At 34.7% G+C, this 14372-nt stretch overlaps 1 protein-coding gene across 1 annotated transcript; it reads right to left on the reverse strand.

Annotated features, from left to right (window-relative positions):
• Window positions 1–459: 459 nt before the first annotated feature.
• LOC140782152 (uncharacterized) lies at window positions 460–14126 on the reverse strand. The gene is made up of 15 exons (XM_073128582.1): window positions 13842–14126; window positions 13518–13751; window positions 12057–12371; window positions 10722–10829; window positions 9223–9415; window positions 8344–8606; window positions 6520–6649; window positions 5907–5986; window positions 5196–5453; window positions 5045–5118; window positions 4223–4314; window positions 3462–3544; window positions 2998–3069; window positions 1357–1482; window positions 460–1111 (listed from the first exon to the last, which is right to left on the reverse strand). The coding sequence occupies exons 1-15, from the start codon at window positions 13971–13973 to the stop codon at window positions 1073–1075; spliced, it is 2199 nt and encodes a 732-aa protein (XP_072984683.1). The 5' UTR covers window positions 13974–14126; the 3' UTR covers window positions 460–1072.
• Between the last annotated feature and the right edge of the window lie 246 nt (window positions 14127–14372).

A 14372-nucleotide genomic window follows, 5' to 3' on the forward strand; every position in this document is an offset into this window, starting at 1 on the left:
GAACAAAAAAAATGGGTAGAACAGGAAGAAGGGAAGATGGGTAGACAAGTAGAAGCCCTGGTCGCATAAAGGGTGGGCTACAACATAGAGCTCAGATGTTGACATTTGCTCCGGAGTAATAGTTGCAGGACCATAGCCCACATACCAGAACAGTCCAGCTGCTAACGATCAATGAACCTGCTTGTTTTGAGAACAATACGGTCACATAGAGTGGCCTCAAAAAACGGCCGCAGTAAATTAAAAAGAGTGTGCCGCAACACAGCAGGAAAGGATACTTTTTGGCAACAAAAATCAACGATCTTAAACAGTTGTAGAGACCCACAAACTAGTTAAGATGTGTTCGTTGCATGGTCAATAGTAAAGTTGATCGACTTTGTTCCATTAACAACTGCCAGAATTTAAAAAAAAATGATAGTGCCATTTTCAAAAAGAATATGCGACAATTAGAGGAAGAAGCAATAATCGCATAACCAAGCCATTCATCATAAGAAAATAAAAGTGCCATGTGCAACGAGTACAATATATAAAGCAAGCATCGATAAGACCGATACCAAAAGTAATCGACAGGTAGAAAACTAGGCAGGGTCATAGCCATCCAAAATACTTCCAACCTTCCGATGCTCTTCGTTCTTACCAGAAGTGGTACGCCAAAACCACCTTTCTTTGATGGTTTGGAAGCACTTCCAGAGGTTCATAGAGAGACCTACTAGAGAAGAGAGTTCCAGCTGCCTTGGAAACAAATTGCAACAATATTATATACACCGTTCATGCTGACTAACTTCCATATCAAGGGTGACTTTGTGAGATGACGAAAAGGCCGGACGAGTCCCTTTGTTCCAGAAATTTAGATAATAAATAGCTATCTAGATATACTTGTTTTCTCAGCCAAATGCTTGTCAATTAATCAACAACATAAGTAAACAAAATTTCCCTTCCCGCTAGCTCAGAAAGTGAGAAAACCAAAAGGTCATTTATTTGTATGCCTTAGTACTCCAAAACCTCGTCAGAATATAAATTAGTTGACCAAACCTTTCATCTTGTGCTAGAATACTGAACCGTGAAGAATACAACTTCAATCATCTTCATCTTCTTCAGAAGCTTCTTTGAGCCACTGCACCCAATATAGGGAAATTATGCATGAATTTATTACAAAAAAAATTAAGACGAATATGATAAAAAAATATTTCATAAAATAACAACTTAAAAGTGTTGTCCGGCTTGTGCTAATCATAGAGATGATAAGAATAAATAGTCTGGAGGGAAACGGGCAATGCATGCCAGCTTGTTTATTTCCTTTTATGGTTCCACTTCAAGTGACTGTAGTTTCCTTTTGAGGGATGTATCTTAATTACATACCGTGATAAATTGCTCCGACTGCCTAACAAAGATCTTATCAGATTCATCAGCTCCTTCTTTCTCCTGTGCCCACATCAAAATTGCATCCTCTGATAGAACATCCTTATCATAAAGGTATGGCAGTACCTATTAGAAAGAAGAAATAAAACATATATCCATCAAATGAAGAATTGAAGAACCCAATAAAATGCTCAAGAAATTAATGTGGTGCTCTAGATAATTGTGATATGACAAACCAGGGTAGCACCACTAGCCATATTCTCTATACATACCCTAGATATCAAACATTCTAAACCAGAAACATGGTCAATGAACATTGCGAGCATCCAATGATTAAGATTATCTTGCTCTAGTTAAGCAAAATAGTTTTTCACAAGTCTCCATGCCAGCCAATTGATCAGGAAATAGGATTACCACCCTTTCCACATCTCTTTGACCATCACCAGAGGCTATTTTCAAATTCTCCACTTAATTAAAAATGTTTGGATTTCAAGTACTTACTTTTATTCCTACTTATTAACAACTTTCTACATTATTCTAGCATACATTTCATTGCTCTTCCCGCCCCACCAATTATAAGTGTCTATATGTTATTAACAAATAGAGAATCTTGTGATATAATTAGACATTTGAATAATACTACTAAATAGACAATGTACGGTCTTCAAGCAGAAAATAATGGAATCACCACAATTGTAGTTATTCATGTTTACATGTGTGTATTTGTTTCTGTATGTACATCAACGTGTATATGTAAACCCAATCATAAAGAAATATGCAGAATAAACTGACTAAGAGAGAATACTCAGATTCGGATACAGGTAGAAAACTCGGATATGGATACAAATACTGGTTGGATATAATTTTTCAAATACGAATACGGATATCAGATATCTGAATAATACTACTAAATAGACAATGTACGGTCTTCAAGCAGAAAATAATGGAATCACCACAATTGTAGTTATTCATGTTTACATGTGTGTATTTGTTTCTGTATGTACATCAACGTGTATATGTAAACCCAATCATAAAGAAATATGCATAATAAACTGACTAAGAGAGAATACTCAGATTCGAATACAGGTAGAAAACTCGGATATGGATACAAATACTGGTTGGATATAATTTTTCAGATACGAATACAGATATCAGATATCTGTGTAACCGCATACTTTTTAAAGGATTTATAATTTTTAGTTTATTTATTTAAATGGTGAATATTGATATTGTTACTAATAATGTGTTCAACATTATTTCTAAAGATTGATTTTGCTAAAGTTATGTGTTTTTGACATGCAAAAAAGAAATTTCTTTTGAAATTCTTAATATTTTGTGTTAATTGTCTCCAAAAGAAAGGTCACAATTCGCTTAAAATTTGATTCGTATTTGTTTAAGATCCGATCCTGTATGCAAAAAATTATCTGATCCGTATCCGAAAAATTATCCATATCCGTCTATTTAGGATATGGCTTTAAATTTTGTTATCCGTCCAATATTCGTATCTGAATCCATATCTGAATCCGGATGTGGTTTGAGCACTATCCAATCCGTATCCGATTTGCTTTCACTCCTAAGTAAATATATATTCTTCACTTACGAGGTATAATATTATTATCCAGTATAGAAAATTTTGCTTACCCTTGAGAACAATGGAGAAAAATCTTTTGCAGTCTCTAGGCACATCTCCTCAAACTTCATTATCACTTCAATCTGGAAGAACATAAAAAGGGAAATGATCAAAATAATTGAAAGAGGTTATGAGCTCAAAGATTAGTCAGTCTAGCTTTCTTACTGCACATAGATGTGACAATATGGGTATAAATAACCCAAACTCAGGACACATGTAAAAGACAGAAACTCTGGGTCACAAAAAGAATGCCAGTCTATCCTAAAAGAGGTAAATAATAAGTATCATTGGAGAATATAAACATTTGACCGTGATAGTCATTAGGTTTTAGTTGATATCAAAGAGACAAGATAAATGGAAGAGGTGTACATAAGTAAATAAATCAAAGAGAAACTCTAAACGTTCTGCTTAGCATAGCAGTAATATTATAGGATTAGAATAATACATAACCAAAATAGGTCTGCCAGAAAGTTACCTCTTCATCTACAGTTTTTAGGTAATTCTTCAGAAGATCCTTGCACTTGTCTATTTCATCCTTCGCAGTCGCAAGAAGATTCTCTGCAGACAAATAATATTGTAAAGGCAAATTAAAAAAAATTGAAATCCTCAAAATAAAAGAACATTCAAAAGAGAAATGAGTCAATGACTATTCTCATAAAATCTATTTGCAACTAACAATAATCTGCTAAAGTTTTCTGCGGTACCTCATATAATAGGAATTGCTCCTTAATGGCATAATAAAATTTCACCACAAAGTTGTGGAGCACATCAAAGCTCAAGCATTTAAAATGTCTTAATTTGCTACAATACCATTTACAATCTTCCATATTTCTAAATAACATTGTTTATTTTCAATGTTTGCTCTCGATACTCATGATTTGTAACATAAACCACAAAACTTAATAATTGATGCAAAAGTACTAAAACAGCAGCAATAATACCATGAAATCTTTCACGAGAATGTTGGTCAGTAAAAGTTGCTCAGAAAAGACTAACTGGCTGGAGCATTTAGAACAACGAAATAATAGAGAGGAAAGGTATAGTGGGATTGTGCATTAGAGGATGTGAGTGTGAGAAACTGGTATAATAAGAGGATAGTTGAATAAAGCATGCATCTAGGTGACTTTTCTCTAAAACATGAATAGTATAACTTCCAAAGCAAATGAAAATCACAGAAACATTTGTAAGTTCACTGTGTAAGAGTTGCAACTTTCTAGTTACCAAATAAATACTTACTACTAGAGGATCGAGCATCTGCTAAAGCCTTTTTCATTGCAGAATAAAACAAAGCTCCCGCACAGTCTGCATGCGACATGTTGTATGACAACCTGATTATCAGAAAAAATGACATAATTAATTGAGAAAACTAACATTATTTTGAACAAACAAGAACAGTGTACATTTAGAAACTTACATCATTTTTGTATGGATATAAAGTCTAAACATAAGATATAATGTGAAGGTTAAGATCATAAGAGTTGCTTGCTCATCAGAACACCCAGCAAAGTTTCTTGTTGTTAATCTTTTGTATTAGATTCTCTCCTGCTGTCATCACCATGAAAAGAAAATAATAATAGGTATATGCTATAATTTCTGAAAGAGCATCCATAATCAACCTTTTGTTCATGTCTCTTTGAACTTGGAAGTCAGGATTCGGAGAATTGACTAAAGACCTTTTTCTCCCATGCCCTCTGAAGTAATGCAAAATCAACGTTAGGTAATATAATACGACCGTGTATACCACCGCATTTTTACAGTACCATTGGCAAGTCTATCTGTGCTATGGGCATTTTTGGAACAGGAATTGTTGACCTCCACAGATGAAGTATGCACTGCCTTGCAACAAGGATTGTGTCTATATTTAGTGTATTACTTCTTGGATTATACCCAGCATATCTAATTCCATTAGCATTCTGACTACCAGGCATTTTTGTACCAGAAGAAGAGATTAATGTTCAAACCCTCATCACATGCAATGAACATTCCTAGAGATACTCTTCAGCAAAAAATAACAGTTCATACATCAAGATAACCAGACAAAGAAAAGAAAAGGATTACCGTAAAGCATTTATTTCTAGTATTAAATTTTCCTGACTAACTCCAGCCGAAGTTCGTTGGACAGTTTCTTCCACCTGAAATGTGAAAAATGTATTGACATTACACCCAAGGAGGACAAGTTTGTACAGGTATGATATATATTATAACTTACCTCCTTCTCAAACTTAGCAGGATCTCTATAATCTTCTCCATCACCATCATCAAACTCAGTACCCTCTGAATCAGGTACCAGCTCTCCTGAAGGTGCCATACCACCTAATTCTTGATTTGAGGTATCATGATTATCATAAGCACCATGAGATAACTCCATAAGTTTTTCCTCAGGAACTGGAGCTATTGAGTACCTCCAGTCATCTTCATTTCCCATCTCACTGGTTGACCATATGTAACCAACCCCAGAGATTCCATCCTAGGAAACAGAGATTTCTATAAGTATAAAACTATATGTTGGGAAGAAAAGTAATTGAAATCAGGTGCACAATATGATACAAATGCAGAGAGCTACACAAACAAAAGGAGAAAGCGTAGTTAGAATAAGCTCTTGTCATCGAGTAAAGTTCAAGCCATGACAAAGATATAGGTCTACTGCCTATATAAAAATCAGATGGAAGATGAACAATATTCTTACCAGAGTTTTATTTTATTTTATTTTTTTAAAGGAAGAAGCAGATGTCAACTATGAAAAAAAAATACAAGTTAATTGCATTATCCTTGATTTCTCATATTTTTGAAAGCTTCTTATCCTTTGAACTGCAATTCCAAGAGAGGACACATCTTGAAATCCAAAATTTAACAACAAATGAGGTTCAAAATGAAAGTGAGCATAATAGATGCACAAGGAATTAAAGACTACTTAGCATACCTCAGCCATACTTGATTGCTCTGTATCAGATGAAATAGGAGCGAGATCCACATTTCTACTATTCATGATACTAGTAATAGCTGCAACAAGAACATCATCATAAGATATTACACAAATTACAAAATATAGAATACCCAAAAAATATCATTTAATTACCCAAGTAATATCTTCTACAGTAAGAGTAAGATGTAATAATGTTCTAAGTGTAATATAAAAGCATGGACCTCTTAGTATTTGACTATGCTCTTGGCTCATGTAGAGAATAAACTATGTTTTCAGATGTTTGTTTGATTTCCCCTACTAGAAGCATAGAGGTTTTTATAATATAATTGCATTTAGTTTTTTAATTTAGCATATAAACTAAGTGCATATCTTTTCTATACTCAATATATATTTTGTTATATTAGAATGCACACAATTTATATCAAATTAAAGTCTATTATTGCAAATTAAAAAATCAAATGCAATTAAATTGCAAAAGCCCCAGCAGCATATTTGTTTAGTTTCATACTTAAGATAGCAAAAAGTACAGAGGTTCTCTATATTTAAGCCTGTCATCTGTAGGTTTCACAAGATAAAAAAAAATTCTAGAAAAAAAAGCATGAGCATTTACATGGACTTTCCACAACTCCACTATTAGCATCAGCATACTCAAGTTCCTCATCACTGTCTTGCTTGGATGGCTGAGGAAGTAGCGAAACTTTTGAGTATGCAGGAATAAGAATATTTTGCCCAACTTCAACCTGGAGAGTTACATTTGTCAGAAGCATTTTCAGTGGGGAGAAAAAGGACGATAAAATAATATAGTATAATTTGCATATGATAGTCTGCATTTTAATAAAATTATGATTTACACCCTATATTTTTACTATTTATAAATAGAGCCTTATAATTTGGTAAATATGTACAAAAAAAATCTTATTGTTAGATTAGTTAGACAAACTTAATTAAACCTTTGAGTAACTTTAACCATACTAAAAAAATTACGAAAATATCATTAGCCAAAGTTATACTTACCTAACCTATACTAACTCAACCCAACCCAACTACACTCAATTCAACTAAACCTAACATATACTAAAGGCATTTTAGTCATTTAGAAATGAAATATTTTAAATTAATAGAATATTCTCACGATGTTAGTTCAAATCTAAAAAGTATTTTTTACACATATTTGATAAATTATAGGGCTCGATTTTGCAAATAGTAAAAATGTAAAGTGTAAACTATAATTTCGTTTAAAATCAAAGTGTTATATGCAAATTTCTTAATAATATAAAAGAAAGGACCATAATAGAAGACAACAAATTGGACTTACCAGGATAAGAACAATTGAGACACATAAGTTGAACATATGATTTCGCACAAAAATATACATGTGTATATATTATTATTTCGTGGGTATCAACATTGTATTGATCCAATCGGAGAAAAAGCAAGTCAAGCTAGTCAGGTTGAGCGTATTGGGCTACCCATGCTCATATAATATGATGTATCCATGAAGAAGCATGGACTTTGCATAAGGAATAAATTGAACATTTTACTCCATATAATTAAATTCTTTAAGACGATTATATTAGTTGCAAAAGAAGATAGTGTTTAATTCTAAAGAAGTTTACAACATTAGAACATGAGTGATGGAGGAACACAGATCTTGGATGGCAAAACTGCAAAATTGACAAAAGTTAGAACATGTATTCAACTGCCAAAAATGTCGGGAAGTTATGTCGGTATTCAGTAAGCATATTGCATAGTGAACTTTTTAGTTTACATGAATGCATTACCAAAGCTTATATGTCGAACATGTATTTTTAATGAACACTCATAAGGTTACACACATGTATGTACATAAACTATTTGGATATTGAATATGCCAATTACGACAAGAGTATAATTAGGGATATGTATACATGAGTGCATCGTCATATTTGACAATGTTGATAATAAACTAATGTAGCGCATGGATGGCTGTGCCGGTGGCTTACCGACACGTGGCATAAGGGGGGTGCCTCCTAGTAATTTCGCCGCTCGTCATCGAGCTTGCCATCGTCAATCGCCACTCGCAATCCGGATCCACAACTTAAGTTTTTAATCAATAACCAACCCCTCTCTCTCTCTCTCTCGGCTTTTCTTCCTCCCTCCCTCGGGCTAGGGCACCCGATGGGGGTGAGAGCTCAGGTTAACGATGACGGTGAATGTAAGTAGCCCCTTACATTTTTTTCTCCCTCTCCTACGGCACGGTTGGCAAGTGTCACTACACATGCCATGCCGTGTCGGTCGGTGATCGGCACGTTTCGTGCCTGTGGCATGCCATCGTTAATACAAAATATCAACTTACATATTAAATTAATCTAAACATATAAACATACGAGTTTTCCTTGATCCTCAAACTCGGAACAAATAAACTTTTACAAAAGCAGGGTATAAAACCATATACCTTGAATGATAATATGACACCAGATTCCAAAACAACTCCAGTTCTTAAATGGACACCATCACAAATTATTGCATGACTTATTTTGCAATCATCTTCAATAATGACATTATCCCATATGTAGGAGCCATGAATTGAAACATTTCGCCCGATAGTGCACCCTTGACCAACAACTGAATCAGATATCACACTGTAGTCGCCAATGCTAGTTCCACTTCCAACCAATGAATATGCACGAATTTGTGCAAAGTGTGAAAGACAAACCTCTGAAGAGTAACGCATACTAAGTCAAAAACAAAGATGCAGACCATTAACAGAAGGAACAATTACAAACTAAAATAAATATGCATTAATATCCAGAAATGTTATCACAACTACCATGCCAAGAAAAAAGGCAACAAGCTCAACTACAAGTTCTTAGTTCATCTATTTCTAGGATATATTACATGCCCAAATCAAGAAATATAACAGTGAAGCACTTACTGAAAAAAATGTCTACACCTTATACTAATATCAGTTATAAGGTTTTATGTCTTAGTCCTCAAATTTTAGTACCTCTTACATTGCCTATATATATGTATATATTCCTGGGCATAGGTATATAGGTTGACCAAAGCAAAATCAAGAACGCACCAAACAACTATAAGATATGAATTGATCATTAGCAGACAGATATAAGAACAAGGAATACACACAAATGAAAAACATGTTCCATGACAAAATGGCCTCTTGCAAATGGTAATAATTGCCATGAAATGTAGAAAATTACCAGTCTCAAGGGATATTCTGACTGAACATATTATCTGTGACTAACAGTGACTAGAATTGAATATTGTTTGTGACTAACAGTGACTAGAATTGAATATTGTTTTCTTTACTTACCAGGTGCCTTGTAAATTCCTTGCCTATCCAGCTTCATCTGCGCACAGTTCCCAAAATACAGAATATCTGGCACAAAGGGATACGTCCATCTCTGAATAATGTCTTTGCTTATTGTATCATAACTTCTGAAGTTATCGATTCTTGCCGCATAACTTGAATGAATTTCATGAGTAAATATTTTGTAACCCATTAGCTGAATAGACCAATTAATAGATAATAAGTCAGCTATGCATCGAAAAACTTTAATACATGTATACCAACAAGTACATATTTGCAGTAGAAGATGATTAGCAACCAGAGGAATAATCATTTAAAAGAGAAGCAAGCTCTAAGTTTGGCATCCAACATAATTAAGTAATTAACATTAAAAGAGCTTCTTAAGTAATGGCACAGATGCCTTGGCAGTCACCAAAATAAATAAGGATAAACATAAGATAATAAGAATATCATAAAAACTAGGGGTTGGTATAACTAGAAATAACAAACAGATTATACAAAGCAGAAACTGTGATACTTGGTCAAATGATGATCTAAACCAAAGATAGAACTTTCAAAAGGGATAATATATAACTTAGACAGGCCTAAATTAATCAATCTCAACTTTCAAAAGGGATAATACTTGGTCAAAAGAATTCATTTCCAGTTGGAAGCCTATAAATGAGAAATCAATCTCAACAAACTAGCAGACAAATTAGAAGCAATACGTAAGAGCAATAGTGAGTTAATAACTTAATATATATATGTATATATGCCTTTAGTGGTTATTTCATGTATATGTTTATTCAAATAAGGTTAATGTTAGTCTCCATGTCTCCATAAAGGTTAAAAATATAGTGGCAGCACTTAGAAGACTACCCATGACTGAATCTTCACATAGTAAAGTCATATTGCTCAGAGGAGAAGCAAGTTAAGCATTCAAGTATGAGGGTCCATCAGACCACCATTATATACTAAAGTTCAATAAATTACCAACCATGCATCATTTTCTAATTGATAAACATATGTTCTTTCATGATAATGTATTCTAACTTACTACTTGCCCTTTAACTTTCGTGTTTTTTAGTAAGTTCTAGAAAGGACATGCACATGATGCTGCATATGAGCTGTGCAGACCTTTAGCCAGCTACAAATTGAACCGGCACTTTAGGACATCACAGGTAAGCACGAACTTTATTTGGCACCAAAATATAACTAAAGAACATAGAAACTATATTATGAATTACTCTATGAACTAAAAGAAAAGAAACATAAAGTGGAGGAACCATGTAGTAAAATATCTAGAGAATCCATTCTGGTGATATCTAGAGAATCCATTCTGTCAAAAAAAGAAAAAAAATCTAGAGAATCCAATGCCCCATATGGAAAAATAAAATAGATGAGAAGATAATAGACAAATAATCCTCCCTAATGTGTCCATGTGATGTGACAATAAATATTACATACAAATGATTGCTCAAGGTAACCAATCAAATATAGAGCTGCAGAAAAAAGGACCTCACATCATCAACTAGTAGGCCCTTCACAAAATGACGACGAAGATGTTGATAATCAAAATTGTCAGTAAAGAGACTAAGAACTTCTGGAGAGCAAATATCTATGTAGCAATCCTGCATAAATTACACAGTCCTTGAGTCAGAAAACAAAATTTAGTGTTCTCAACAATATCACCCAGTTAGCAGCAGAAAGCCAAATTTCACCAGTGGCATATATCCCTCTAAAAATTAGGCAACTGAAAATTGGCACATTACAAATTTAGTAACCTATAAAGGCATAATGAAGCACACCACAACATACTGTAGTTATGTTGCAAATAAAGAGTGATAATGCAGTCAAAATAAATTTGGCATATGATTGGCATGTTGTAGCATAGAGAGACAATGGGTCCAGGTTATATAATAAGAAATAACACGCAAAATGGTATTCAGAATCCATGAAGAAAATTATGGGGTGAAAACTAATAACTAAGTGTAGTGTTCCTATATCTACGGACTCTATTGCCAAAATAGAAGTGTAGTGTTCCATAAAAATAAATTTCCTCCATCTGATTGCAGGATACATAACCATTCTCAATCACGAAAACATCAGATTCACCATCTCAATGAACACTAGATAGCACAAAGCAAACTCTTAGTTCCCAAAGTAGCAGTCTCCAACAAAATAGCACAAACAATTTAGATATTACTATAAAGTAAGCCAAAATAAAAGATTAATTTTTTTCCATAAAACAGTGAATGGAGAAAACAAAGCTCACATAGGCTAAATAAAGGAAAGAAAAATCTTCTTCAATGTATCTCCTCTCCAACAAAAACACAGACCAATGAGACATATTTCATAGCATTTTTGTAATACACTTTTCAAATATAAAAAGAAGTATGATGCCATCAGGAAGATGAAAAGAGCACATATGAAATTCAAAGATGACTCTCTCTATTTACAAAAAAAAAGTACAATAATAGCTAAGACTGCCAGTTAAAATATCCAGCTCGAGTAAGTTCAGTGCAATTTGCAAGAGTTGTATGTCAACAATTAAGCATTTGTATCATTAGATGGGAGGAAACATACTGCACAAACATTCTAGGATATAATACAACAAGGAGTAACTATGTCTACTGATAAAAAGAAACAACAAAAACCCTCAAAAGTTAAATGACATCATATATCCTCAATTTATTTGCATTTCCCAGAAAATATGTGATTGTGGTTCATATTTCTTTGTATAGATAATACCAGCATTTGTTCTATGCAAATATTTATCATGCATGTCAACATGCCTTTAGGAACAAAGATAAAAATGTTGTTGTAAAATAAAAGGGAAGTAAAAAAAGGATAAAAACCTCCTTATCATTGTGCAAGTAAAGAGAAGGATTATTGGCTAGTAACATCTTATCAAGAGAAATAAGCTGCTGGGAGTCATCAGCCTTGTCCTCATAATATAGAAGCTCTTTTGTCTCAGGATCAATGGCCATCACAATTTCATCATTACCAAGACGAGTCTGATGTGTCAAGGAGGAAAGCTTAGACCGCTTGATAACCATGGTCATAACAGCAAGCGGATCTTTTTTCTTTCTCTCCTTGTGTTCCTGAAGTGCTTGCGTCAAGCTCATGTTGCTGATTGTATCACCGGTTATGAGAACAAAATCTCCATGGATCTTCAAAGAAAAACAAACAAATTATCCATCTTTACAGAAACAATATCATCATTAAATTACAACATATGTATAGTCCTACAGAAACAAACAGACAAATAAAACAGACTAATATACATAAAAATATAGAATAAAATACTCATATCCTTAAATGCAAGTATGCAGCATAAGCCAAGCCAACTGTAATCAACTGAATAAAGTGCAATGGCTCGCACCTCTAGATCAACTTATGGATGCTGAAATCTGAGAGAAAAAATTAAAATTACTTTATGACAATTAACAGCATGCAATTTACATAAACAGAAGTTGAAAAATCTTGCGTTGCAAACAACATATATCTTGAACAGGTGGTTTTTGCTAGGCTGCCTGGCTCTCATATAAAGAAGAAAGTTACTGAGTAAAGCGACACCATAACATGTCTAACAAAAAGCACCACACCACACAGAGAGGACCACAAATCATGAATCCACATAAGCCATTATAAGCAAGCAAATCACAGATATAGCGCTGATCATCGAATTTCCTTCGTTGCACTACAACAGGGATGTTGATAGGGTAGTAACGGATCTATGTCACATAAGCATGAGAATCTCATAGTTTTCAACCAAAAGGAAACACGATAAATAAGAAGAAAAATCAAGACAATATAAGATAGTTGGCAAGTATGTAACTTTGGATATCTTTTCGTAGCAAGACAATAACTAAACACTAGAATACTCGACTTTCTTTCCAAAAAAGGTTCCAATCACCAATTGCACTCCTGAATTTTAGAAATCAAATTTCTCAAAAAACAGAATAGCCTCAAGCTCATGATTTGTTTTTTCTTTAACTGACGAGAGGAACATTTAAGTCCAACGGAAAATAGTCCGGACAACATATAGAACATATATCTCAACAGTTTGAACAAATAGAAATCCACCACTTTTACTGTCTGATCGGAAAAGGACTAGTAAGATCATTGTCCATTAAGAACACAACAGCGTTCAGCAAATAACCATTTGTTTCTAAGGCTTTCATTCATCCCTAATGACATTTAGGTTCAATCTCTCCTCTATCGTAATAATTTAGGTATGCCGCAGGCATTTGTCTTAATATCACTCAAAATAATGGTTAAAATCCAATAACACAAAAATAAGCTGCGGCACTTACCAAGCCCTGGTTGTAGATGACGCGGAGAGCATCTCCGGCGCTAATCGCATCGCGCGACTCGATCGCCGTCACGGAGAAGGAACCCGGCTGCTTCACCCAATCGGAATTGTCCAAATAGTCCTTGACCTGCCGCGAGTGAGCGCAGCAAAAGACGAAGACCTCCTCGACGCCGACGGACTCGAGCCACGCCAGGGTGTAGTTGATCATGGGGCTGTTCACCAACGGCAACAACACCTAAAAGAAGGAAGAGAAGAGGAAAGATCGGAATCAAAATCGTATCAAGCATGGAAACCCTAGGATTTTCGGGGGGTTCTGGATTCTCACCTTGGGACGCTCGAGGGTGATGGGGCGGAACTTCTGGGCGAAGCTATCGGCGAGGAGGACGGCTTGCAGCGGGGTGTGGGAGAGGACGTCGGGGTCGTCGGAAGGCGAGCGGTGGGGCTTCTTCTGCACCATTGCCGCCGATAGATGCAGAGAGAGAGAAGATAGTTGAGGGTTTTATCTTGACTCGATAGGAATAAATAAGGAGCGATGTGTCGAGACTGGAAGTGATAGCAGAGATATGTCGGCTCTGAAGGTTGCGTTGATCCGGTGGTCGGAGGTTATAACGATGAACTTTATGATAGAAATCTGGGGGACTTGACGTCACCTACCCAAGTCCACAGGAGAAATGAGCCTAAATCAACCTTGGGCCTGGCTGGCTAACAATTGGGCTAAATCTCATGCGAAAGACACACGTCTTAACCTGATACGCTGGCAAAATGATTTGCAGGTAATTTACTTTATAATCACAAATTTTTTTTGTGGCCGCAAAATTAAATTATTACAAAAAAAAAGCTATATTTAAAACAGTTT

Source organism: Typha latifolia, chromosome 2, assembly GCF_019914945.1.
Source record: "Typha latifolia isolate L0001 chromosome 2, TyphaL0001v2, whole genome shotgun sequence".
NCBI lineage: Eukaryota > Viridiplantae > Streptophyta > Magnoliopsida > Poales > Typhaceae > Typha > Typha latifolia.